Below are 25,685 nucleotides of genomic sequence, written 5' to 3' on the forward strand. Positions count from 1 at the left end.
ACTTCAAACTTAAAACAGTACCTTAAGATAATGTCAAATTGCTTTCTGCTTATGTCAGTGAGTTTGGTACTTTTTCACCGCATAGTATTAGAGATAAATCAAAGGACCTTGAGCTGGTTGGCATCAGTTGTTGTCATCACTTCTACTTAAGACCAGTGTTTTTCAATCCTCCTGACACTTGTGAAGCATCCATGCCACATTCTTCTCCAGATGCTCCTTGCCACCTTCCTCTGAACTAGTTCTCCTGGTGATATCTACACTGGCCAGGAGAGTTAATTATCTTCAGATTGACCTTTGCTGGAGGCTGTAAGCAGGGTCTGGGAGCAGACTCCTGTTCAGATCTCTGTAAAAACGTGGTCTGAGGTTTCCTTCTGTGCCTGTTAGCAACATTGCATATTCTCTTCTGTTTAGCAATGGGAGAGCATAGTTAACACATGCTGGATGTTGATCCAGGCCTCTTGCTTTACTGCTCTGGCTTAACAATGAAGTTGCTTTGTTCCTCTATTTATTTACAGTGTGGGCCGACATACCGAAGGTCACTACATCTCTTTGCAAAGCTTGCCTGAACCTGAATATTCAGTGTGATGAGCAGCCTAACCTGTCTCTCTGAATTTCAGGGTAATATCTTCATCAGTCCTTGTTTTATTTCTTTTTATCTTCTTTGTTTACTTTTCCACTTCTTTCCCTCCCCACATTAGCATTTTTGTCTTTCATTTTTCCTTTCTTTTTCAGACTGTTACCTTTTTCTTCTGCATACTTTGTCAGGAGAGGAGAGACAAGATGAGGTACAAATCTGTCTGTCCCTTTTCCCACCCTGTCATCACTGACAGGTGAAGGAAGTGTTGCTGTTGGCATGGTAGAGATAATGCTTGTCTGTGTAGGCACTGTAAGAAAAGCATTTCTGTATCCATCCTGGCCTTTGGTAGGTGTCTTTCTACCTCTTTGCTCTCAGGAAGGGCTCAGCAAAAGGAGTTTGAAGCAAGCAGACTAAAAGAAGTCCAATGGCCTTCTGAAAATGGATGAGCTTTTGAAAGAGTCATCTGGTGAGTGCCACCATTCGCAGTACTCAAGTTAAACTCTTTTGATCTCAGTGCTTTTCTTGTGGCAGTTTCCCAATTTGTCACAAGAAGTCTGTTGCAAAATGAAAGATCATTTCAGGGGGTTTCAAACTTTGTTTTCAAACTCTCTAAGTGTAAACTTTGCTGCTGCCTCACAGGGTATGGGAGAGGAAGCTCAAGGGTCCCTTTGCACAGACCCGTTATTCATTTGTAGCTCCTCCTGCTCAGATATAATTCACTGCTTATGTACTTACTCCTAAGTATGCCCTTGTACAAGGTGTTTTGGGAAGGTGTTACCTACTCTAAACATACTGAGAGCGTCTGCATGAAGAGTTACTGCTGAGTAATTAGTATACTATAAATTATCCACTGCGTACAGACAAGTTCTGATTTGTTTCTGCTTTACAGAGTAGGAATTGGGAAATGAAAATGAAGGGTATTTTTCTACACTGAAAAGTTAATTGTGGTTTAAAGTACTTAATAGTTCAGTATACTAGATCTTGCTGGAGCCACTCTTTGTGCATACTTCAGGCATTCCCAGGTAGCACAGCTCACTTTTAGAGAAGATGTCCATACACAGAGGCTGCCAGGAAACAGCCCAACTGACATAACTCAGGCAATTTACCCAGTGTCTCTGGGAAATCCATGGCAAAGTGAAGACTGAGTCCTTTCAAGTTTCTGTGTGACTGCATTAAGATACTCTTCCTCCCATCATATACATTATTCAAACCTTATGCAAGTAATACAACTGCTATTACTTTTGCAGTTTGCACTTCAGTTGTGCTCAGAGTGGGAGCCACATGAGTCTGGCAGGAAGGAAGGGAGGTGAGCTAATAGCACTGGAGACAGCAGCTTGCTCTGTTTTATAGCTGTGACCCATGTTTACCTGGCATAATGGTCTAATGAATCAAAATCTTGGAGCAGTTGCAAAGTTGGGATGCTTCTCAGTTGTCCAGCAGACTTCATTGGTCAGTCTTGGGTAAGGAAAGCTCAAAAGTGAAATGATATTCAAGTCTCTTGGTTCCTTCACTGGCAGTTTGTGCTGACCAGCTTTGAATTGTACTATGATGTTTTTAGGAAGTGGATACGCTTTGTGGAAATGCTGAAGAACGGCCTATTTTGAAAGAATATTTTTTGCAAACTGCTTTTCTCCATTTCTTTCATGTGGTCTTTATCATGCAAATGAAAAAGAACCTTTATGCCTTAAAGCTAATTTACTCTTGCTCCTTAGTACAATTATAATGTTTTTTGTGTCACGAGAACAATTTGCTATTGTGCAAATAATTTTTATTTTTCAATTAGAGGATTATGATTTCATTGAGGAATAAGCAACAGGAGCAGGTGAGCTTGTGAGACTTGAATGAGTATTTTCATGTAAATAACTCAAAGATGAAGAGGAAGGACAAAGGAAGAATAATAACGAGGAATGTTTGTCAGACACTATTTATAAGTAGGTTATTTTCATTCAGACAGACATTGCTGCTGCCATTGCTGAAGTGTTGGCGTTGCAGAAACCGAAGTATATATGCCTAGGATTATTTTGTACTAAACCTTTTCTTTCTACAAAATGTGATGACTGGGGGCTTTCAACAAAGAGGTGTTCATAAAGTCTACAATGGGACTTGTTGAAAGGAGTTAACCGATTATGATCGATGCTCAAGTAGAGCAGAAGAAAAAAGTCACTTTTCCCTACAAAAGCCTGATTCAGAACTGAGGCATGAATATATTTTACTTGCTGACGGTACGTGAGAGTAATGCAGATGCTTTGTGTCTAAAACCAGATTTAGTGTTTAAAATCCACATAGAGTTTTTGTTACATTATCTGCACAAATTTCTGCTGCATCCGTGTCTGAGAACAAAATACTTGGATGAATGGTTTTTATCTTTTTCGTCTCTCCTCCTTTTCAAAAAATTCAAAGCAAAAAAATGTAGCACATTTGCAAGGCCTAAATTTTATTTTCCTCCTATGCACACTGGGAATGTGTTTATAATGATTATAGTGCTGTTTATGAAGAGATTTCTGCCTTAAAGAGAAACTTGAAAATGTTGTATACAATACCACTATCTGTAAGTGCACGGGGACATACTAAATACCTTTGGCATTAGCATAAGAGCAGTTTGTTTGGGCTTCATCTTCTCAACTCAATATATTCTTTTTGTTAGATAACAATACAAACTGCCCTTGTGTCTTTCTATTGGTATTTAGTTTTAAGTAGCACATATTTGAAGACATTTTAAGGAACTTGAATGAATGACTGAAAATCAGCTTTAACAGAAGACAAAAAGCATGACTGGTTTGCAGATGAGTCAATTCTTTGCACCAGACGGCTGTATGACTGTGAGGGACTAAGAAAGTATGGCTAGCATGAGCTCTGAGGGACTAAGAAAGTATGGCTAGCAAGAGCATCAGAGAATAGGGCTGCAGCATTTCAGATTGAAACCAGTTTAAAGGTTAGTGAGAAGGTGTTTTATGGCTGACTAAGGCTGTGCAAGTTCACAGTGCTGCCTCAATTGCTCTGTCTTCTTACTGGAGCCACAAGGCCATGGCACATGCCTGCCATCAGCCCTGCTGCCCATGTTGCTGTGGAGTTATGTTTCCTCCGAGCTTATAATATTACCAGCTAACTGTGCTTTAAGTGTTTTAATTTTTTTCTACCTGATATTTCAAATTAAGATAAGCTTGAACCAGTCAATGTGCTTTTTAAAATACAGGACTTCTCTACTGTATTCAGTGAGAGCTCTTTGACGTACTCCTTTAGCACAAACAGATTGGTAGAGATCATGATGAATTTACTTCCCTGCTGGTATGGCAATAGTTATAATTTATCTAAATTGGAAGGAAGTCTTTACAGGCTATAGACTGGGCTAGATTGTAGCCCAATCTAGGTAGAAAGCAGCTATAGGGGGCTGCAATAGATGTGGCACATATCAATACATCTTTCACTTGTGTAGAAGGGAAGATTCAGTCCAAAAACTGGATTCAGTCCAGTTTCTTCGACTAAAATCTAATAATAAAACATTATTGGTTCTTTTTAATACTGAAGCAAGTAATATGAAACAAGAGCTCTAAGTTCCAGAGAGTTCTTGTAAATCAGTTCAGAAGTTCTTCAAATAGAATGTGTCCTTCACAGCCTGAGAAAGATGATCACCCTAGTATTAGAGAAAATTCCACCCTAAAAGGCTGGTGAACTTGCATTATGCATTGGACTCCTCTATTTTCTTGTCTTCATTCCATTTGGAAGCTGTGGTTGCCCAAGCAGTGTTGGTGGTATGAGGAGAGCTTAGCACTTAACTCTTAATTTGGACATAAGTTTTGGACCTCAATGTATGCATCTACAACTAGGTTGCATTAAGACCCATTGTTGGTTGTATCAGTAAATTTCTGTCAGAAGTGCAGTTGTCACCTAGCTGTGAAAGCCTAGCAGAGGGCTGTCAACTTGATTGGAAACAGGCTTTCATTGGGTTATCAGCAGGTAAACTTTGATGAGATTATGGGGTTAATGCTAGCTCAAATATGTGCCTTTTGCAGTGTCAAAATGGTGGGATATTTGAGAAACTCTTTTTCTTTGTGTTTGTTATTTGCAAGCATTATTCTCAGCTGGGACTGGGATACTGGCAGCTGTATGAATGGCCTGATATTGTTTATTTCCCATAGAAATTATGCTAGAACACAGTACAGCTCAGGCTTGTATGCTTTGCTGGGATGTTTCTGAAATCTTTAGGACCAGCCGTGAGGACAGTTTATTTTTTTGTCTTGCAAGAAACCAGTTGGTGTGATTACAGTTAGGTTGTCTTTGTGCTGTAAAAAGAAAACTTGGGATGAGATTGTTCCCCTGTATTCAGCACTCGTGAGGCCGCACCTCGAGTGCTGTGTCCAGTTTTGGGCCCCTCACTGCAAGAAAGATATTGAGGCTCTGGAACGTGTTCAAAGGAGGGCAACAAAGCTGGTGAGGGGTCTGGAACACAGGGCTGATGAGGAGAGGCTGAAGGAGCTGGGAATGTTCAGCCTGGAGAAGAGGAGGCTCAGGGGAGACCTCATTGCTCTCTATAACTTCCTGAAGGGAGGCTGTAGTGAGCTGGGGGTCGGCCTCTTCTCTCGTGTCATCAGTGATAGGACCAGGGGGAATGGCTTCAAGCTACGGAAGGGGAGATTCAGGCTGGACATGAGGAAGTATTACTTTTCAGAAAGGGTGGTCAGGCACTGGAATGGATGCCCAGGGAGGTGGTGGAGTCACCGAGCCTGGGGGTGTTCAAGGAAAGGCTGGATGTTGTGTTGAGGGACATGGTTTAGTGGGAGCTATTGGGAATAGGTGAACAATTGGACTGGGTGATCTTTTAGGTCTTTTCCAACCTTGGTGATTCTATGATTCTATGATTCTGTGAGATAGATGAATTAATTCTGAATCTCTTCACACCAGCTCTTGTTGAGCTGCTAATTTAGCTCTCTGTTAGGCTGTCCGGTACTGCACTGCTAAACTTACCGGCTCAGAGAACAGGTATGCCTGATGCAAGCACATAATCCTTGCAACAGCATTCTTTGGAGTCTCTGTAGAAGCCTATAAAGGCAGAAATCCTTTAACATTTAATTGGACTTTCCACTTCATCAAAGCTGACACGTTGTTCTGGGAGGACATAGTTGTTTTACTGGAAGAAAGTAGGCAAACTGTCACAAAGCTAAGTTGCATCTCTTAAATAGAAGTTCAGCTGTAGAACACCTCTTGAAATGGGGGCAAGATTTCCTAAAACGCTCAGAAAAGCAAGTTATCTATTTTAGCTGACTTCTTATGCCTACAGACATTCTGTTGTAGCTACAGCTAAAAAAAAATTAAGTAGACCAAATCAGTCATTATTAAAATGTATTTCTGAGATTTTGTCTTTATCACAAGGTGAGTTTTTGAAAAAATGTCTTGGTCTTCACAGCCTGCATCTCTCCTGTGGTGTTCTCTTGTCAGGTCTCTGCCTTGTGGGGCAGACCAAAACCCATATAACCCCTGATGACCCCACTCCTGATGAGTGGAATTTTGAGAAGAAAAGCAGTCTGTTTTAAAAAGCTGCAGAACATATGCAGATCTCAAGAACCCACGCTGTACTGATAGCATTATCTTGTTTGCAGTACAGATTGGTTTGGTCTGGGACAGTTAAATATAAGATAATCTTTGTAACATGTAAGACAACAAATATTTTGCATCCAGAGAACCATCACCCACAGACCTTGCTCAGAAGTAACAGCAGAAGGTCAAAGCACACTTGATGCCATTGCTGGACACACACATTTTATTTGTAGAATTTGCAACTGTGTTAATTACAGTGCAAAGAGAGAGAGCTTGGGAGCCTTCTCTCAAAGACTCCCTTCTCAAGTCATTAAGAGCTCTGCATACTCTGCTACTTCTTTGCCACTTTTCAAACCTCATCTGCTCTATGCTGCAGTTTGGATCACAGCAAATGCCTGGTGGGGAGATCTGTGTCTGCATGAGTGTTGTCTTCTCCTTGCACGAGTTCAGTGCTGGTCAGTAAGCAGCCAAATCTGGATTCTTCTTCATTAAGCTGCCACATAAACAATGCTGGTGTTCTCACCACTCCAAAACCTGACTTTGAAGGATTTCGTTGTACTCTAAGGACTACTTTATTGGAACTCTATATATTTAATGGAAAATATACCCTAGAAATGAGTGCAATAATTGGAGTGCAATGAATCTGTTCTAAGTAGGGAAAAGAACCATATGGATAGGAAGAACTACTGAGTAGAATATTAAAAAAAAACAAAGACACCAAGGAAACACAAAAAAAAGCATGCATGTTTGTTGAGCTGCAAAATTTCACACAGAAATTGCTTTTCTGCTCCCATTTTACTAACGGAATGGAAGATAGAGAATATGCATTCCTACTGAATTATTCCAAGACATCTATTTATCTAAGATGTGTGAGACATCTGAACCGAAATGTAAATAAGCAGGTTCAATGGGATCCACCTTACACAGGAGAGAACTGTTCTTACAGTGCAGGAACAGATGGCTGGATTGCGTGTAGGAAAATGGAAGAGTTTCTTGAGCCCTCATGGGTTCTCAGATGGTAAAAACAAATACATAAATTCTAGCACTTAAGCTCATAAGATCAGAATCACAGAATTATTTGTGTTGGAAAGGACCTTTAAGATCATCTAGTTCCAGCCCCTCTGCCACAGGCAGGGACACCTCTCAGTAGACCAGGTTGCTCAAAGCCCCATCCAGCCTGGCCTTGAGTGCTTCCAGGGAGGCTGCATCCACAGCCTCACCGGGCAACCTGTGCCAGTGTCTCACCATCCTCACAGTAAAGAATTTCTTCCTGATTTCTAGTCTAAATCCACCCTTTTCCTCTTACCACTAGAGGCTGAAATACAAGTTATGGCTAATTAAGGGTTTAACAGTCATTCTTTGGTTTCACAAATAAATCAAAATACTTGACTTTTTAGGCCAGTGTAGTTAGCTGGTACACTAGGCAGCGCAGAAGCCGTGTGACATGACTATTTTTGGATTTGTTTTTTAACAGTATGTCATAATTCTTGGGAGTGTTTTTTCATTGCTTCATGAAGAATAAAATATAAATATTATGATGGTGAATGCTCTCACATAAACCCAAGGGATGTGATTCTTACCAAAAAAGTGATTCATATAAACTTACAGGACTGTCAGACTCATTAAAAAGCCCTGAAAGAACATGATTGTTAAATGGTTTGGTTCCATTTTTTTTTCCCCTGCCTTTTGGCTTTGAGATTTTGTTGTTTATGTAAGTCTTTAAATTATTGAGTGCTTTTAGCTACACTTCTAAGTACTTCAGTAAATTATTGAAAAGTTTTCTGCCATGTTATTTGGATATTTGGATTTTCTCTGCTTATGCTGGAATAATACCAACATCACCTGCAGCAAAATGCTCATGAGAAATGAACATCAAAGGAAAATTACATAGAAAAATCTTTACTGTGTACAACAAACTCTCCACTGCATGGAGAGAAACATACATATCTCTAAATGGATGTATCTTGTGAAATGTTACTTTAGGATTCCCATTTTGCTGAAAACAAACCCGTTTGTCGTATTTAATATTCAAGTTATCTTTGAAATGTGGAGTTAACTTGATATTTTTGAATATATAGAATATTTATATATAAATATGTAGACCACAGTGATTTTATCAAGCTGCTGGAAAGCTGAAATTTGAGAAGTGCAAAGCTTCCATAAAAATCATACAATTTGATGTAAATATATGCTTGCTTTTTTTCCTTTTGATCTTGGGTGTGGGAAAAATGCAAGATGGATGACTTTTAGTGTGCTTTTATGCTGTTTCCTATCTTTTATGGGTGCCAGATCAGTATCCTAATTTTAGGGTCCTGTAAGCTTGTTTGGTCTTCGACAGAAAAGCAAGTCTTGCAAAATGACTGTAACATATGCCTGCTAACAGTCATTTACCTTATGCCACACTTGTATGTCTTATTTTTCTCACCTTGACTGCCAATAATTTCTTTAGATTTAATACAGTCAAAGCAATGAACATGGGAGTGGAAACATTAGAAAATCTCCCAGCTCCCTATAGAGTGTACAGTCCTAGAAAGTTTGACCAACATCAGAGGCTTTTCTTTCTTTTCCCAGGCAAGTCCTTTTCCAGCCAGAACAGGCAGTCCTTTACAGCCTTGCAAATCTTGATAATAAATCAGTAAAACTGCGACACTGGAGGAATTTGGGGAGTTTCAGTATAAAAAAAAAATTTAAAAAAATTGTTACCAACAGGAAAGAAAGTCTCCATGCACTCTGGGAACACCGAAACACACAAGAACACCAGAGATGGATAAGTAGATCTGGAATCTGTAGTCGGTGTACTTAACTCTGCATTTAGAACTGTAATCACCAGGAGATTTTCTGACCCAATCTGTGGCAGAACTGTTTGTAACGGAGTGGTTAAGAGAATGTCCTTCTAAGTGCAACGGCTGTGTTTGTACAAGGATTTTGTGTGTTGTCAATACCCAGCTTGCTTTTCAGCATCACATTGCAGTTGGCTTCTCAAGCTGTCTGGACTTACTGTGGGTTTGAGTAAACAAGATGTTTTGTAACACTCCTTATTTTTACATTAACTATATCATTAATGGTTGTAAAAATTGGTAGTTCTGGTCAGCCCCAGGAAGGCAGAACTTCAAATCGCAGTACGTATTTTAGCCTACAAGTGAAGGAGTATCTCAAGTCACTAGGAAAGTATGCCGGAGCCTAGAATCCTTGTAACATCAGGTGGAATAAGTTCTCTCTCATTTATTTCATGATAGACTCAAGACAAGTAAAGATGCTTTCATTTCTCTTTTTTTTGCAAAGTATTTAAGTGATTACAATGACAGAGGAGATTACTAAAAAGAGCAGCACTCTACAGAAGAGAAATGTGAGATACAGTTAGCAGTGAGGTATAGTGGCAAATGTTACTACTTTCACATCCTTGGGGCTATGTTCTAGCCCACATCCATAGCGTAACATTCTCCCTACCTTCCCTACCTGCTCAGCACAATATCTCTATTGAGGTAGTGGGGTTTGAGCGAAATGTATTTTGATCTTGAGCTGTTCCATAGCAAATTTGCAGCAGTGTTACAGCAGTAAGGCTTGTCATTTGGGAGCATAGTTCTTCACTCACTGCTCCTCCTTTCTTATGTATGTGAGGGACCTTGAGAAGGTAATGCCTTCTCTCTGCATTTATCTCGGAGATTTTTGTTCTAGATTTTTTTTCCCCTCAAGTTCTCCTTCCAAACCTCTTTACTAATAAGAATGAATCCTAACGTTCTGTTTACTGTTTTTATACCTTTTGTGTGAATTCACTCGCAAAGGCTTCTCTATATTGTCTGCCATCTGCGTCTTGGCTTTCTTCCATGCATCTGGTATTCCTTTTGCCTCTTAGTTGTACAGAAGAGCAAACAATATTTATGTGCTTCTGACAGCTTTTTAGTTTCTCTTTTTGAGATGACCATTAGTCAGGAGTTGGTGAAGTCAGGAAGACACTAATGCTCCCTTGTAATGGGAATTCTAGAATGCGTGACTGGTAATGTAGGGTCTTCGACATGACCAAAATTTAATTTAGAGCTTTTGATTTGTTACCAATTCTCGTGCCTTACTAGGGAAAAGTAGAATTTAGTAATGATTCTTTATATTATCTGAGGCCTTTAGCCAGTAGAAGGCAATTTTACTTAAACAGTCTTGTGGCTAATAGAAGGAATAAGCTAGAAACCTTCTGTAGACATTTTCATGTCACAAGCAGATCTGAAAACTATATTCAACCTTATTGCTATTGAATATATTTCAGTGTTTGAAATTATTTTTGTAATATTCATGCACCTATACTTTAGAATTATGAAAAAAAATTCCTCCTTCAATTTAGAAGCTTTTGTGTGACTGGAAGCCAGACATAACTATATTACTAGTAACTTGGATGAGGATGTGAAGCAACAGCAGTAGAGAGATAGGATGTTGTTTCTCAGGACCATAACAAGAATAATTGCATTTTATAGAATAAAAAGCATTCTGGAGTTGTGCTTTTACAGAGCGTAGTGCTTATAGCAATCTTGAAAAGTTAATTGTCACTGGGTCTTTACTGATGCTTAATTGACTTTTCTTCTCACAGATATCCAGATTTCTAGAAAGCAGAAATGACCATGACTGCCAACAAGAATGCCAATATCAACAGCAGAGCTGGAGGGAGTAAAGTGCCCCAGGACAGTCTGGATAGGTAAGTGAACTGAAGGCTCTGAAGTCTGTGAATTGTGGACTCTGAGGAATATTTGTCTTTTTGGAAGGAAGTCTTTGTTCAAAGGCAAGAAAACTCTACTCTGACAGAGAGCTTTGCTGGGTTGAGGGAAGTGTTTTGTAAATCAGAGGAACTTTGGTATGAGAAGTCCTGTTTTTGGCATGTTTCTGTTGCATTATTGTGGCTCACTGGCAGGTTATGATGATTGCAAGAAAGAACTTGTATGCAAGAAAGAACGGAGGCATTGTGTAGGCCTCAGCCAGCTAGGGCTAAATTTCTGGACCACGTATCTGTGTCTGCTTTTCTGGATTGCTAATCCACAGTTTGTATTTTGCATCAGGTTCTGTCACATTTTGTATGGCTTATCTGCTTTGGCAGATAGAGTGAAGTGGCTGCCTCGTGTTGCAGGTCTAGCAGCGAGTGTGAATGGGTTGAATGTAAAATACAGGGAGCATCTTCGTTGTTTTAGATAAGAATAAGAAATGCTTATTTCTGATCCTTTCTGTAGCATTAGGTCATTTGTGGAGCAAGTAGATCAACTATTTACCATTCACAGGTAGGGGGAACAAGTAGCCTGTCTCATTACTATGTAATGTGTTCCCCAGACTCAGAACTGTAGCCAAAGACACTTTAACTCCCCAGGCCTGGCAATCCTGAAGGAATCAGTCTGTTTAGACTAGGCCATGGAAGACAGTGGGCTTGCAAAATTGGCATGTTTATGTGTGGCTTGGGAATGCTATAGTGACAAAGTTGCAGTCCATCAGGAGGCTGTGATGTGATTGTGCACAGTGATGTAAAAGCCTGTAAATAACAGGTATCTTTCAATCACGATACAGCAGAAAGTATAGTGTCAGTAATTGCTTCCTTGTGCATTATTTTACAATGAAAAAAGACTGTTTAGAAGATGTTTCCCTTGGGCAACTCTTCTTTGGAATATTGCTTTGGAATGCAAATAAACAACTCATCTGCAGTCAACAAGCTCATACATCCCAGTCAGAAGGAGTCTTGTTCTTGGCCACAGTCTTCACAAAACTTCACAAAATGCTGATTAATTCAGCTTGTGGTCTTCACAGAGGACAGATCCACTGGCTCCTCCTCTTCTGTTGTTGACAATTGCAAAACCATTGCAGACATTTGCTGCTCTTGTAGAACAGTCTGTTTTGAATCTCTCTTCTACACTGCCTTGCTTAATAACATGTCAGTATCTTCACTTTTCTTTCCTTTGGATCAAAACATAACTCTGATATTAATGACATAGAAAAAGAATGCATAAATAACTTGCACAGACTTTGTGGAGTCTCTGTACTGTGGTAATACTGTTATGCTAGATATTAGACATAGTGTCTTCCTCATTTATCTACCATAGGAAGTTCAGAACCCTGAAAGACATTAAGCAGGGTGCAGTAGAATAGTTTTGCACCCAGAAATGAATGTGCTAGAGGGGAAAAATGATGGAATTCTCATTTATTCCTTGAACACTTTGGGAGCATGGTTGTACTAATGTAATTGACATGCTCCAGTCACTTTGAACAGGGAGGGCTGGATCAGTTTCAGCCATGCTTTCCTGAGGGTAGCACACCTGATAAGCTGTACCAAGGCAATTCCTAGCAGCCAGAAGTACAGTGTATGTATCAGAGGGTTATACTGGGAGATCTTTGTTGTTTCAAATGAATTTGTAAAGATTGTGATTCAAGTGAGTAGAACACAATTTAAAAAAGGGAAACAGGAGTTAATTTTTGAGATTTTTTAGAATGGAGGCAATGAAACCAATTTTTTTTCTTTTAGCTGTTTACTTTTTAATTTTTTTTTTTCTTTTATTTAAAGCAGAATCTCAGTTTGGTGTTTGAACTTTCTGGCTTTTTTTTTTTTTTTTTTTTTTTCCCAGTTTTGGTCATCCTTCCATATCTGATGCACATATGTTTGCCACTTCCTTGCCTTTTGTGTCTAATCATCCTTTTCTCTCGCTATACCTTCTCTCTTGTCCACATATCGTACTGAATCACAGTAGTTTCAGGAGATGTTCCTGAGTTGGATGGATGGTCATGTCCTGATTACCATGGGATAGGTTGACTACAAAGTAGAGGTGAATTAATAATCACCTTAATAATCTGCACTAGGCAGAACCCTGACCCTGGTCTGGCTTCTGCTAGTGACTTCCTCTGTGGTGTTGTCACACCTTTCCCTTGTCTAAATCTTTCATTATGTTGATTTGCCTTTCTTCCTCCAGGTAATGTTCTAGTTTCACTTTTTAAATCGGGCATCCGGCTGCATCCATCCCAGTGCCTTTTGTTGGTCATATTATGCAACAGTAGCTTTGTTAAGGCTCAGAAATTGACCTACTATCCTTATACAATTCCTGCTTCGTTAGTTTGTGCATTTGGGATCTCTTCAAATCTGTAGAAAACAGAATAGTGAGGGTGTAAGGAGAAGGAATGGATAAAGGAATCCCTCGAGACATACACACATGTGGTTATTAAAACTAAATCCTTAATAATATCTGGCATTCTCGTGTCATTAATCATCCTTTCATCAGTGCAGACAGATTGTTAAGTGCTGGGAACTTTGGTCTGGACTTGAGCAAACCTTGCACCTACTCTTCCATTTTAGAATCTTTTCCATTCTTAATATCTTTGAAAATTCTGTAAGATACTAATTTATTGGATAATAGCTGTCAAATAAACTGTCTTTCCTTGTCATTGCTATCTGTTTTGATTAGAATTTTTTAGAAAATGTTTTTATAAGTATAAGCATGAACCTGAAGCTGACGAAAACCTTTGAGTTGCACTTGCATGACAGGTGAGGAGATGAACAGGTTGTCATGCACCAGTTCTCCATCCATTATTTTGACTCAAGTAATCTTCTTCACCTGTATTTGTGAAACCTTGTAAGAGGATATCTGAGTCAGCAACGGGGATTCTTCATCTTAGTCAGACTGTAAATCAATGGAGTAAATGCTGGCATTATAAAACTCGAAGGCTTGCAGAGTTTATTGCAAACACGTTCAAAGATCCACTTAAACTAAACAGCTGTTGTCTCATTGTAGTACCTAATTTGAATGGAGATTTGGAAAGCTGCATGTATAATTTGTAGAGTATAGTTTCAGTAAGGGCTGATACTGGTGTAATACAGACGCATTTGTCTCTTGGTGTCTAAGAACTCTTTTTGGTGTTATTTCCTTGTCCTAGTTTTGTCACTGTTTATGCAGATGCAAGATATGATACAGTGATGTAGTGTTCCTGTCTCTTTCAGGTACAAATCACAGTGAAATCTATAATAGTCTTTCTGACAACTTTGTTTCCCAAGCAAATCATTGTAGACCATAGATTTGAATTTTAATCACAACTATCTTCAATGGAGAGAAAGTGCCTACATTGTCTATAGCATACCTATACAATGTCTTTCAGGCATCAAGATTCTTACAGTAACTCCTTGGTCCCATTGACATGAGTTACCCCTCATGCCACTTCTTCTCCACAGTTGTGCTAGTGGAAATTTAGGAAATAAGGAGGAGACAGAAGAAAATGATGACTTTTTAAGAGGAGGATAATCAGTTTCTCACCTGAGAAACTGAGATTCATTGATTTCTTCTATGAACACAGGAGAAAACCTTTTGATCTGAAGACAGTGAGGTGTTTTAAATAAACATACATACTGATTACTTTTGAAAATATCTGGAGTTCACTGATCATTTGTTAAAAGTGGACATTTATATGTGCCTTAGGTGGTATGAGTTTGACTGTGCTCTGAATAGAAAAAATATTGTAAAAAGATGACAAGGATGGTTAAAGTTATAGAACACTGTCTCTATGAGGCAAGAATAGATTGACCTACAGTCTTCAGCCTGGAGAGGAAAGGAGTGGAGAGTGGCATTAAGAGAAGTCTCTGGATTTATAGGTGGAAGAGTGACTGTGAATAAGGAAGAAAGCATTTATTTTCATTTTAAAACAAATAGGCTTCAATGTAAACTAGAAGGAGACAGTTTGAAAGGAAGATACTTCTATGCAACATGTCTTTAAGCAGTGGAACTTCGGCAGGAGGTTGCAGTTGACAAATTCATGGAAGAAAAATCTATAAAAGGCTTTTAACTACAGCAGCAAAATCTGTGAGGCAGCAAGTCTTAGGCCTTAGGCTCAGTAGCACTGCATGCACATCTTGTTCTTGCTTCCTTCTTTAGGCATCTGCCTAGGTCTTGGTCGATATCAGAGACAGGACTAGGGGTGCTTTTTGGCCCAGTGGGAACATACTGTTGTTGTTTCCTGGTATGTAGCTGATACATCTGCAAAATGATAGTTAAAGTTACGAAATGACACTGTAATTCTGGTTTACAGTGAACTTCAAGGACACAAATTTAATCCTATCTTGTGAGTCAATAATATGTAAGCCAAGGAGCAGAAGCTCAGGAAAGCACCTCATGTGTAGCTGATTGTTCTTAACAATTCTGTCAGGAAGAAGCTCTGCAATCTTGTTTACTCTCCAGTGGGAGAGCACAGCGATCAACTGGTGTGTGACTGTTCAGCAGCACATGTCTTCTTGGTTTGCATGCCCAAATCAATTGCAGCTCTCCCTACAATGGCTTGCTTTTCCTTAAAAAATAATATTGATTTGAAGTCATTTCATGTTTGTTGTCTTCATAATTTATGCAGAAATTTAGCTTGAATTAATGCATTAATTTATAGTGTTTGCGATTAATATTGTGATTTTTCCAGTGCAATTTTAAATGTAGAAATGACTCTACCCACTGACTTAAAAATTGCACCAAAACTGTATAGTACTAAAATAAGCCCGTAGTTATGTTTTTGAGGTTATGTTCTACCTAGCAAAATACAGTTTTCAAATTTATTGAATTTATTTGACCTAGCAAAAAAGGAGAAGAAATTAAAAAATAACTGGAAATAGAAGAACTGTGCTCCTGCTAGGTGATGTTGCCTTGAAACAAGCAGCAGTTTGGATGAGAAACGGAATAAATTTTGGAAGACGAATTTTTAATATAGAAAATATTAAAAAAAAATTATGCTGATTTTAGCAGCATGTACATAGAGAGACTGCCACAATAAACTGGAACAAACATCCTTTTAGTTTCATGTCACAGGGCTTGATTTGGGAGGTGGCCAAAGCAGAAGCCAGTCTTTGTTCCAGTTGTGCGAAAGGACTGTGGCTTTTAGTCTGGAAAAGTACGTCACTGTAATCTTGTTAGTTTCGGCACGGGTTGGGTTTGTGGTGTAGGCTGTTGTCTTTCCATCCAATCTACACAGAAGTGGTATCATTCTCACTGAATTGGAGAGTGCTCCCCAGCTGGGCAATCATGATTTAATAACCTGATAAACTGTGGCTGCTGATGTCAGTGGGTTATGGAGCAGAGCGTCTGAAATTTGCACCAGCAAAGAATTGCTTCTTCAAATTACTTTAGCACAGGGTTGCAAGTTGTTAAGATCTTGGTCTAATAACATCCGTAGATGTTTCTCTTTCTAAATACTTCTAGTTGGATCTTTGAATCAGATACAATCATGCATGATTTAAACTAAAATCTGGACTGATCTTATCCACGCAGCTTTGCGCTTTTGTTTTCAGTTCATTCCGTCTGCTTTAATTGACTGGTACCTTTGAAGCAGCGACTTCTGTGCACATTAGCAATCAGATTTCCACTAGGATATTTCTGATCTCTGAGATGCATCTCTCTTCTAGCCTGGAAACCTGCAAACCTCTAAGTATAGGTTTTGGTTTTCACCTCCCTGCAGTGAGTAAGGCCATTCCAGCTGTCACCAACCATTTGTCAGCTCCATTAGCCTGACACGCACCGAGATTTGTTTGTGCTGACTTTGTGGCTCAGGCCCTCAGAACTTATGTTAATGGGAGAGAATTTTAATTGGTAGGAACTGGCTTACTTCCAGCGTAGGTGAAGATGATGCACAATATAAATCAAATGACTCGTATCTCTTCAAAGATACCTACAGTATTCTTGCTTAATTATTTGTAATTCTTTACATGTAACATAAAATAATGACATATTTCCCAGCTAACTGAGCCCATGGAGTAAGTCTATGTCCAAGCTGATAATGAATCCTGGATTATTTGCTGTTATTATAGATAACATTGCTTGAAATTCAGAGGGAAGGGTCCTCAGGCTGATGCACCCTCTTGCTTCTAAACCAGAGATCAGGTCTGGGCTGGCTTTCCAGGGTCTTTGCTTAGCCCCTATCAATCCTGTGAAGGGGAGGCCTGATGCTCTGTCTCTCACGCAGCAGATCTTTGCACACGGTTGGTGCTTACTTCTTGTTTTGGGGTGTTACCGATAACTCAGTCCTAGTCAAGCCAAATTCATTGAATTTACAGCAAATACCTTTTTTGAGTAAAATTAATTCTTAATACTCATTAATAAACCTAGCTGCAATATTTTATTTCCTTTGAAGAAAGAATTTTGTGGCTGTGGCTTGGGCAGAGGATTTAGAAATATTTTGCCTTCGGAACTGAAACCTTGAGAATTGTTGAATAAAGGAATTTGCAGATGTATCTGGCATTAGGTTTAACTGATACTCTGAAAATGTCCACACTGTAATGTGAGCAACAGTGACAATTGTTCACTCTAAGACCAAACACATGATGAGTTTCATCTCCATGTTAAACAGTAGACACTGTCCAAATTTCTTGTCAAGATGCAATCCAGTCTGCCTGTACTCACAAATGATCTTCTGACTAGTGCAGAGGAGTTGTGTTCAGAGACAGACTCAGTGCTGTGGATGAACAGGTAAGGCAGGTCACTGCGAAGCAGCTCCCTTTTTGTTGCTGTGAGTATTGAAGGAGATACCTGGCTGTGTTCACCATGGTAGAGCTCTGGTCTCACCATGAGAAAAGTATTAATGAAACGGAAAGGTAAACACGGTGTAATTTTTAGCATATATTCATTTCATGTGAATATGAATTTAAGGATTTATGGTATTTATTACTTGCATAAGGTTTTCTGGATGGAGCTGCTATGAAGAAAGCAATAACTTGAAAATCAGAGGACTCATCTTCAGCTTCTGTGCGTGCCTCAAGATCTTGTGTGCATGCAGGAAGCCCGTGTCCTTCAACTATCCTAAAAATGTGCTGGTAGTGCATTTTCACTTCTATTTTTTCCTCTTTTAACATATTTCTGCTGCATGTTCTTCAAAGCATGAGGCTCTCCGTGCTCTAAAACAATGAGTCTTTGTTCTTCTTTGAAACTCATAAGTGTGCAGTTTTCCCAGTAATCACTGTGTGGTTCCCATCATTTTAGCATAATTATGATGTTCTCTTATCTCCTCTTTTTTTTTTTTTTTAATAAGTATGTGAATAGTGATAGAAAATCTGCTTCCTTCCCTTTTATGGATGGCTGCATTTCAGTTGTGGTTTTCACCCAAGTTCAAAACACCATGGGACAAAATCTCTCTACCTGGGCTCAAAATTTCATTGAATGGTTTAAAGGAGTCTCCATAAAATATCAGTTGCAGATATGCAGGGGGTCACCAAACCACTCTTCCTGTGTAAAAATGTCTTGAATGATGTGGCCATTTAAGCTTAAGAAAATTTAGTGGGATGGTTGGATGCCAACTGACACTGTGTTGTAATGATATACTGTGGGAAAATATGCTGGTGTGTTTGCTGCTGCCCCAACTCAGCATCAAAACAAGCAAACAAATGAAGAAGGAAACTTTTCTGTGCAGTGGACATGCAGGTGTAGATGCTAAAGTCAAGAGCAGAGAAGGCAACAGAGCTGGTAGTAGTTGGTGGTTTTGCACACCTTTAAGGAGATCTGATTCAGTGGCTTGGCAGTTGCTGTTTCATGCATAATTGCGTGTCCAGGCTCTTGTTTTCAAGGATTCTGGTGGGAGTGGAGTGAGACTTTGGCTTGGAAATGAGTGATCTGCGATTGCCTAAAGCCAGTCCTTGATTTTGTACCTTTCAAAAATCAAGCTTGTTTTTTCCATCAGTTGAGGGGTGGTGGAGGCTAAAATTGCTCCCAGTCTGAGCACCCTTTGCTGTCGGTGTTTAGAAAATGATACAAATAAGCTTCAGCCAGACCACTGTCTAAATGGAATAACTGGTGCGAAATCCATTGTACTCCTTTGAAGAGGAAACAGCTTGAACTGTGCCACTGACAGCATTTCAGAAGGCTGGTTCCCAGCAGCTCTATGGTATGCTTGGTTCAGAAAGAAATACAAAACTGCTATTTACGTGGCGAGGTTGGTGGAGCGTTTGGGACAGCTCAGCCCTGAACTCAGCCTGTGGGAGATAGGATGGTGCTTGCTGTTACCAGAAGCAAGTCAAAGCATTGGTTGAAATGACCCTGAAATTGAGAAAATCATGAATAGAGGCTTTGATTTAATAGCTGCCCTATATCTGTCAGAAGCATTGGTGGAATGCTGACTTTATGATGGCCTGAGGCACCATGTTCCTGTCCCTCGCCTTGGTCAGATGTGACCTTTGGGGAGGTGGATCAGGAGGTCCATGTTTGAAATCTCTTCAGAAGGGCTGCAGAAATGTTCTTTCAACCACAGTCTAAAGGTCTAAAAATGTGAGAGAAGAGCAGTTTGTGAGGAAGAAGTGAGAGCTGCTAATTAGATGAAGAGATGAAACTGGGAAAATGGACCTCGTTTTTGGCACTTCGTTAGACTGACACTGAAATCTATATTTATTTAGTCACGGATGGTTTCTATTTTTGCACAAGTGTAATCAGTAGTAGAAGGCCTTGAACTAAGCAGTTATATATTTTTGCAGCAAATTATTACAACAGCAGGGTTTTGGAAGTGTTTCTGATGTCTTTCTAGTGCTTTTACTGCACTGAAATGTAGTGAGTAAAAGCAATAAGCAAGATATTTGCTAAAGCATTCAGCGCTGCATTAGAAAATCAGAGCAGGAGTTCTGTGACTTTTTTTTTAATTTATTTTTTGGAATGGGGATAAGAGTTGGACAGAAGTCCACAGGGGTTACAGCACAGGAGTGGTGTGCAAAGCATTTTTACAGCGGACTGCCAAAATGTCATAGTTTCTGGGGGAAGTTGTTCTTAGGAATGAAAATCAGTTTCTGGATACACCGACAAAGATACAAGTCATGAGCTTTACTAATGATATTTCATATTCCATGAATATCTGTTAGGAGCTGCTCTATGAACCTCATCTCTTTACACTTAAGCTGTTGGAAAGCCAATGGTGTAGGGGAACAATTTCTGTTCTCTGCCATAATCAGTCCAGGTTTGAGCCAGAAGTTTACTGATAAAGACTGTGTTCTTTTAGCTGCTTAGTGTGCTATTTAGTTATCCTAAAATGTAATTTCCCACTTGAGCAGAACAGCAAATTCAAAGACACAAGGAGTAGAAAAGCTGTGTGTTTCTTCCCTAGTGGAAAAAAGCAGTTTGTCCAAAAAGGCAGAGCGAGAAGTGAACTGATGTAGCATTCTCATGTCCTTTTCACTGACTTTGTCCTCTAAGTAACTGTAATGACTATTCCACTATTCCCCAGGTAATATGGTGTATAGAAACTGTGAATTAGCCAAGTGCTTGATACAGTATCCACGCTGAGTATCATCCTTCTATTCACTCTAGGGGAACATTAACAGCAAACGGCCTTTAAAAGGAAATGAAACTTTAACTGTTTCCCTGCAAGGAGGAAAACAGGTGCTAATGGAAATACAGTTAGGTGCAACCCGTATTATTACAGTGCATACGTACAAAAGATGCTTATACTGCCTAGAATGCTTTGAGCAAGAGAATGTTTGAGCAGAGTGTCTCACAGTAATGCTCAGCCATCTGTAGAGGAGAATCCCATCTCATTTATTCCGCATAAAGCCAAGGAGTTGCAAATTTGTGCCTGCAGTCTTTAGTGACGTATAGGACTTTTGGGTCATCCATCTTTATGTTTTTCATTAGATGTGATTTTTTCTAAACTTCAGATGTTTCATAACGTTCACAGTGAGGTTAGTTGCATTTGGGCCAGCTCCAGTATATAGAACTATGCATTATAATTTCTCAGAAGTCGTCTTTTTTCCAGGTAACAGCACAACTATTTGAAAGAAACTACTGAAGTAGGATAGAAATGCTTTGTAATACAAATCTTGCTAGCAAAAAAAGACTTTTTTTTTTTTTTTGGGTGGATTCTGGCTGGCAGCAGGACTGCTCCTATGGGCACATCAGTGGAGTGGGACAAACTGGTATCGGTAATGCTCAGGTATGGGTAGTTTGGTTAACCTTCTTGTTGTCAGCAGGAGGTGCTTGCAGCTGACTCAGCCCTGTGTGTGTGCAAGGGAACACTTGCCAGGGACGCAGCTGTGCCTCGGGGCTGCAGTGGAGGCTTGGAGGAAGACTTGCCAGTGCCAACAGTTGAATAACTGCTCAACCATCAGATGGCTCTCGACTGAAACCTCTATCCCCTTGATTTGCTGCTGATTTAGAAAACCACTTTATGTCAACATAGGCAAATAGAGGAGATGGCAGATAGCCTGTGTCCTTTCCAAACTGAGTTGGCAGAGACTTGAAAGCATTTGCATGTAGATTTTTAACCTCTTCCTTTCCTTTCTGGACAGCAGTGTCATCCACGTGGTCTTCAGGTTGGGCAGGCTTGTTAGCCCTGTCTATCTGCATGTGATTTGGTGTGCCTGGTACAGCTCCACTTATTCTGTTGGCAGCAGGCAGCCGGGTCACCTCAGCTTAGAGGTTCAGAAACAAACTAAATGACTGGCCCCTGCAACTTCCAAACCAAAGAATAATAAAAACAAAACAACATAACTTTTTTCCCAAGCTGCAGGCAACCAGAAGGAAATGTTTGGCTTGCCAGATATCTCACACACCTGCCCTTTCAAAATCGGCACGTCAGAGAGCAGAGAAAGGCTTTGCTGGTGTTAGTCTTGTTAAACATTAATGCCAGTTTCCTCCCTTTAAGCACACAAAGGGACAGAGGTTTGACAAACGTCCTCAGACTGTGTGTCATTCGCTGCCTGGGAAGCGGAGCAGCAAGCTCTCAGGAAGCACAGAGGACAGAGCAGGCGCAGGGCTGGACGTGGAATTCCTCCCTTGCATTCTGCACCTTTCCCGGAGGGAAGAACTTGTGAGTAAGTCTGGCTGGGAGTGCTGAGTGACCACAGTGAGAGACAGCTGTATGCTTGCCAGAGGTGTGGGGGGAAGTGAGCAAAAACTGAAGTGAAAGAGCGCAAAGTGCTGTAGCAGTGAATTCCTTAGCTCTCTCCTGGTTTTGTAGTTACACGGCTGCTCACAGGCAGGAACTCAGCATCAGCTTTCTGCTTGCTAAAGATAGTGCTAGGAAGGTCTTTAATATCAACGTTTGCAGCTCTGCTGTAGGATAAAGGACACTGTGGAGCTAAAACCTGATTGTACACTACATCTCTTCCCTTTCTCCCCTATCTCTCGTGCTTTCAGACAAAACCTAATTTCTCTGCCTAGCTAAGTGCACATTTCTTGTCTAGTCTGATGAAAATCCACATTTCCCTTTAGCTGCTAAAAGTGTTTTTTAAGTCACAAACATGTACTTTTAACTATGCCTTCTGCCAGTGTTAATTGTAGTGCTGCTGGAGCACTTGTATGTGTTGGCTTTTATGCCTGATTTTTTTATTACTTAAGTTATTACTCATTGCACTGTAAGAAACTCACTTTCTAGGCTAAAGACATCTTGGATAATGTTTTCCACTGAATAAATAACAGGGATTTGTGCTTTTCAAGAAACAATAACAGTATCACAGGCTTAAGTCTATAGGGCTCTGAGGGAAGTAACTTAAGGTCAGAATGTAGACTTCAGTTTGTTGCTCCAAATATTCACGAGCTGAGAGCCCCTGGGTAATAGGGAGTTTGTTGTTCGTGTTCATAGTCTTTAAGAGAGCAAATACTTTTGGTGATGGACTTGTAATATTTATAAGTTGCTTTTTCTTTCTCCTTTTGTGCACACATGTTGGTTTTGCTGCATTTGCTCTGTATAATTTTCATTTCTTGCTGCTTTGCCTGATGCTATCTCTGTATCTTCCTGTAGGAACATGAGACTTTTTTTGGCTCTGTCCCAGATGGAAAGGATGAGAGAAAGAAAGATTGTGTGCTTGCTCTAAGTCACCCTAATGCGTCTTGTATTAAGTAACCTTGCAGTTCTTTATTGTTGTGTAATGTTCCTGTTGAATGTCAGTGGTAGCAAATGATTTTCATCCTCAGGACTATATGCAAATTCCCTTGTAAGTTATGAAAAATAATAGAGTATTGTCCAGCTTCTTGTAAAAGCAAATAGGCCAACAAAAGAGCAAAATCCACAGTTTTATATGAAGCCAAGGTCTTCTGAGAACAAAATCTTTATAAGGGGAATACAAATCGCCCAGATATTATTCTGACTCCAAATTAAAGCTTGAGATCCCACTGCTCTTGTAGGTGTGGTGATGAAATGTGGTCTGGGAGGCTCATTGCAGTGTGGTGAGTAATGTACATGCTTGTATTACCCTTGATTACAGCGAAGAGTGATTATGAGTGTCTCTGTCTGAGGGAAGTTTGTTCCTGTTGAGATTTGCACTGAAATCCCAGTAAACAAAGCAAAGAGAAGCTAATGTCTGAATCTCTAGGAAACTTTCCTCTAGATCATAGTTTTGACTATTGCTGTGCAGCAGTGATTGAGCACTGGCTGATCGTCATCTGTTGATATTCAGTGAAATTGTTCTGAATTAGGGCCAGGATGAAGTTATATTTAGCCTCGAATGGACTGTTATGTAGATAAGTACAATAGCAACAGGCCTTGCAAATTATAGGTTGGCTCTTTTTCTTAATCTTTCCTATTGTGTGTATATCTACCAACAGATTGAGGAAGAAATAGATCAAAGTATTTTTCAAAATTGTGCTCAGCTAAAAAAACAATGAAGCCCAACCACTCTTTTCTGGCAAAGTCTTTCATATGTCACTCAGTGATGGGTATACCAACATATTTCCTTATTTTCCTGGCTTATTTAACAACAGAAAATAGAACAAAGGATACAGCAACAAGTCAGATATAGAAACCTAACTTAATTTTCAGTGCAAATGTTATTTAGAGTTGAAACTTTTTTCAGATGTATGCGTTTGGTTTGGGTCAATGCATTAAGTCTTCCCATAATAATGAGTTTTGCATCAGTTTGCATCTGTAGCAATTTCTCTTTGTAGCTCTTGATCTGCGCTGACATAAGAAAATCAAGCTCCAGTTCAGAAATATTTGAAGAAATTGAATGAAGGAATACCATCACTGAAATGGATAGAAAATTCCCTCTCACAGTCAAGAGAAGCATTCCATTTTGCTTAATGTGCACAAATCTGTACACACTGTAGCACGTACCAAGGGTCATGTTTGTCTGTCATAGCTGGAATTTATTTTGCATTCCATGAGGTCAGAGCCACTGAGGAAAATTAAGATGATAAGAAAGGCCAGGGTTCTGAAGCCTCACATCACTCCTCCAGAGGCTGAATGCAGCCTCTGAACAGGAGACAAGCTAGTTCCCCTCATGACATGTACAGGGTCAATTCTTCATATGTATTTTGTTATTTTACCTGTAGCTGTGCTCCTTTGTTCCTTTTGTTGTATCCTCACTCCGCTGGGGGAAAGAAGATTTTGAGTGGATTTCTTCTGAACACATGAAGTGCTGCATTGCACTTGAGCACTTCTTTCTGGTATTTGAGGAAGGGCCAAGTGATCTTCCTTCCTTCTCCCACACTTTGGACCACCACTAGCAATATCTCAACTTACCAACTGCATCTGCTCTTTACTGCTTTTCCAAGTGCTGAATATATCTTTTAATTTTGTTCTTGCAGTTCATATAGTGATATAATCATCAAGGTTGGAAAAGACCTCCAAGATCATATAGTCCAACCATCTACTTACCGTCAGTATTTCTCCACTAAACCACATCCTTCAGTACAACATCTAAACGTTCACTGAACACCTCCAGGGATGGTGACTCCACCACCTCCCTGGGCGGCCCCATTTCAGTGCCTCACACTCGTTTGGAAAAGAGTAGAAAAGAAATTTTTCCTAGTACCTAGCCTGAACACCTCTCCTGGCACAACTTGAGGTCATTCCCTCTAGTCCTATTGCTAGTTACGTGGGAGAAGATGCCAATCTCTACCTCACCACAACTTCCTTTCAGGTAGTTACAGAGAGTTATAAGGTCTTATATAAAAGTTGTGATTTCTGAGGGATACTGTTGCTGTTCCCCACTACAGAGTCTGTTATGAATGTTGGCTCTTTAAAAAAATAAAGACAAAACAAAAAAAATGCAGGACTATTTAGATCGTCTTCAGGGCTTGAAGTGAATATGAATGCATTGGTAGGAGAGAGGACTCTCTGCATTTGATCCCAAAACTGACTGGACAGTTAATGGAAGAAAGTTAATGGAAAGAAATTCCCTTTATTGCATTGGAAAGAAACAGTCAGTTATAGGCATACAGACATATGGAACTCTGGGCAGATTGCAGTGCACTCTTCCAATAGAGGAAGGAGAAACTTAGAAAAAATTAACCTCAAGATGGAGAAACTGTATTTCTCTGGTCTTACCATTGTAAGAGTAATATATTATCAAAGAAAAAGCTGTTATGCTGCTTTATCTTTACAACAGAAACATAAAATGTGCTCTTGTGAGGAAAAATATCCTGTCTCAGTCATGTAAGCTGGAACTTGCTGATTATGTGCCTTTGTTTCAGCTTTGTGCCTGTGCAGAAATTTGCACAAAGTTGAACCGAGTTGCTGCAGTTGTTATGATGAAAGGATGGCCCCCAGCTATTGCCAGTATGAGGCTACTCAGAGGCCTGAGCACTCTTTAGTTAAAGTCAGTTACTACTTCTTTTCCTTTATGTTGCATTTGAAATGCCTTCACAACCCAGGTCTCACAAGGTTGTTAAGCCAGACTGCACCCAGGGCTGAA

General features: G+C 39.8%; 2 protein-coding genes across 4 annotated transcripts in view; both read left to right on the plus strand.

Annotated features, from left to right (window-relative positions):
• DENND2B (DENN domain containing 2B) overlaps nt 1-25,685 on the plus strand; it is a 118,219-nt gene that overhangs the window by 20,834 nt on the left and 71,700 nt on the right. The window contains exon 2 of one of the 3 annotated variants that reach the window (XM_052696128.1): nt 10,683-10,787. In XM_052696128.1, the coding sequence (XP_052552088.1) occupies nt 10,708-10,787 (80 nt within the window). In that variant the 5' untranslated portion in view covers nt 10,683-10,707. Of the gene's footprint in view, nt 1-10,682; nt 10,788-21,754; nt 21,864-25,685 lie in introns of those variants that run through there. The other 2 variants (XM_052696130.1, XM_052696129.1) reach the window with 2 other exon arrangements.
• The window catches only part of RPL27A (ribosomal protein L27a), a 113,299-nt gene that overhangs the window by 11,627 nt on the left and 75,987 nt on the right, over nt 1-25,685 (plus strand). The gene's annotated exons all lie outside the window — the stretch shown is intronic.

This window comes from Tympanuchus pallidicinctus, unplaced genomic scaffold (assembly GCF_026119805.1).
Source record: "Tympanuchus pallidicinctus isolate F22 unplaced genomic scaffold, pur_lepc_1.0 scaffold3, whole genome shotgun sequence".
Lineage (NCBI taxonomy): Eukaryota > Metazoa > Chordata > Aves > Galliformes > Phasianidae > Tympanuchus > Tympanuchus pallidicinctus.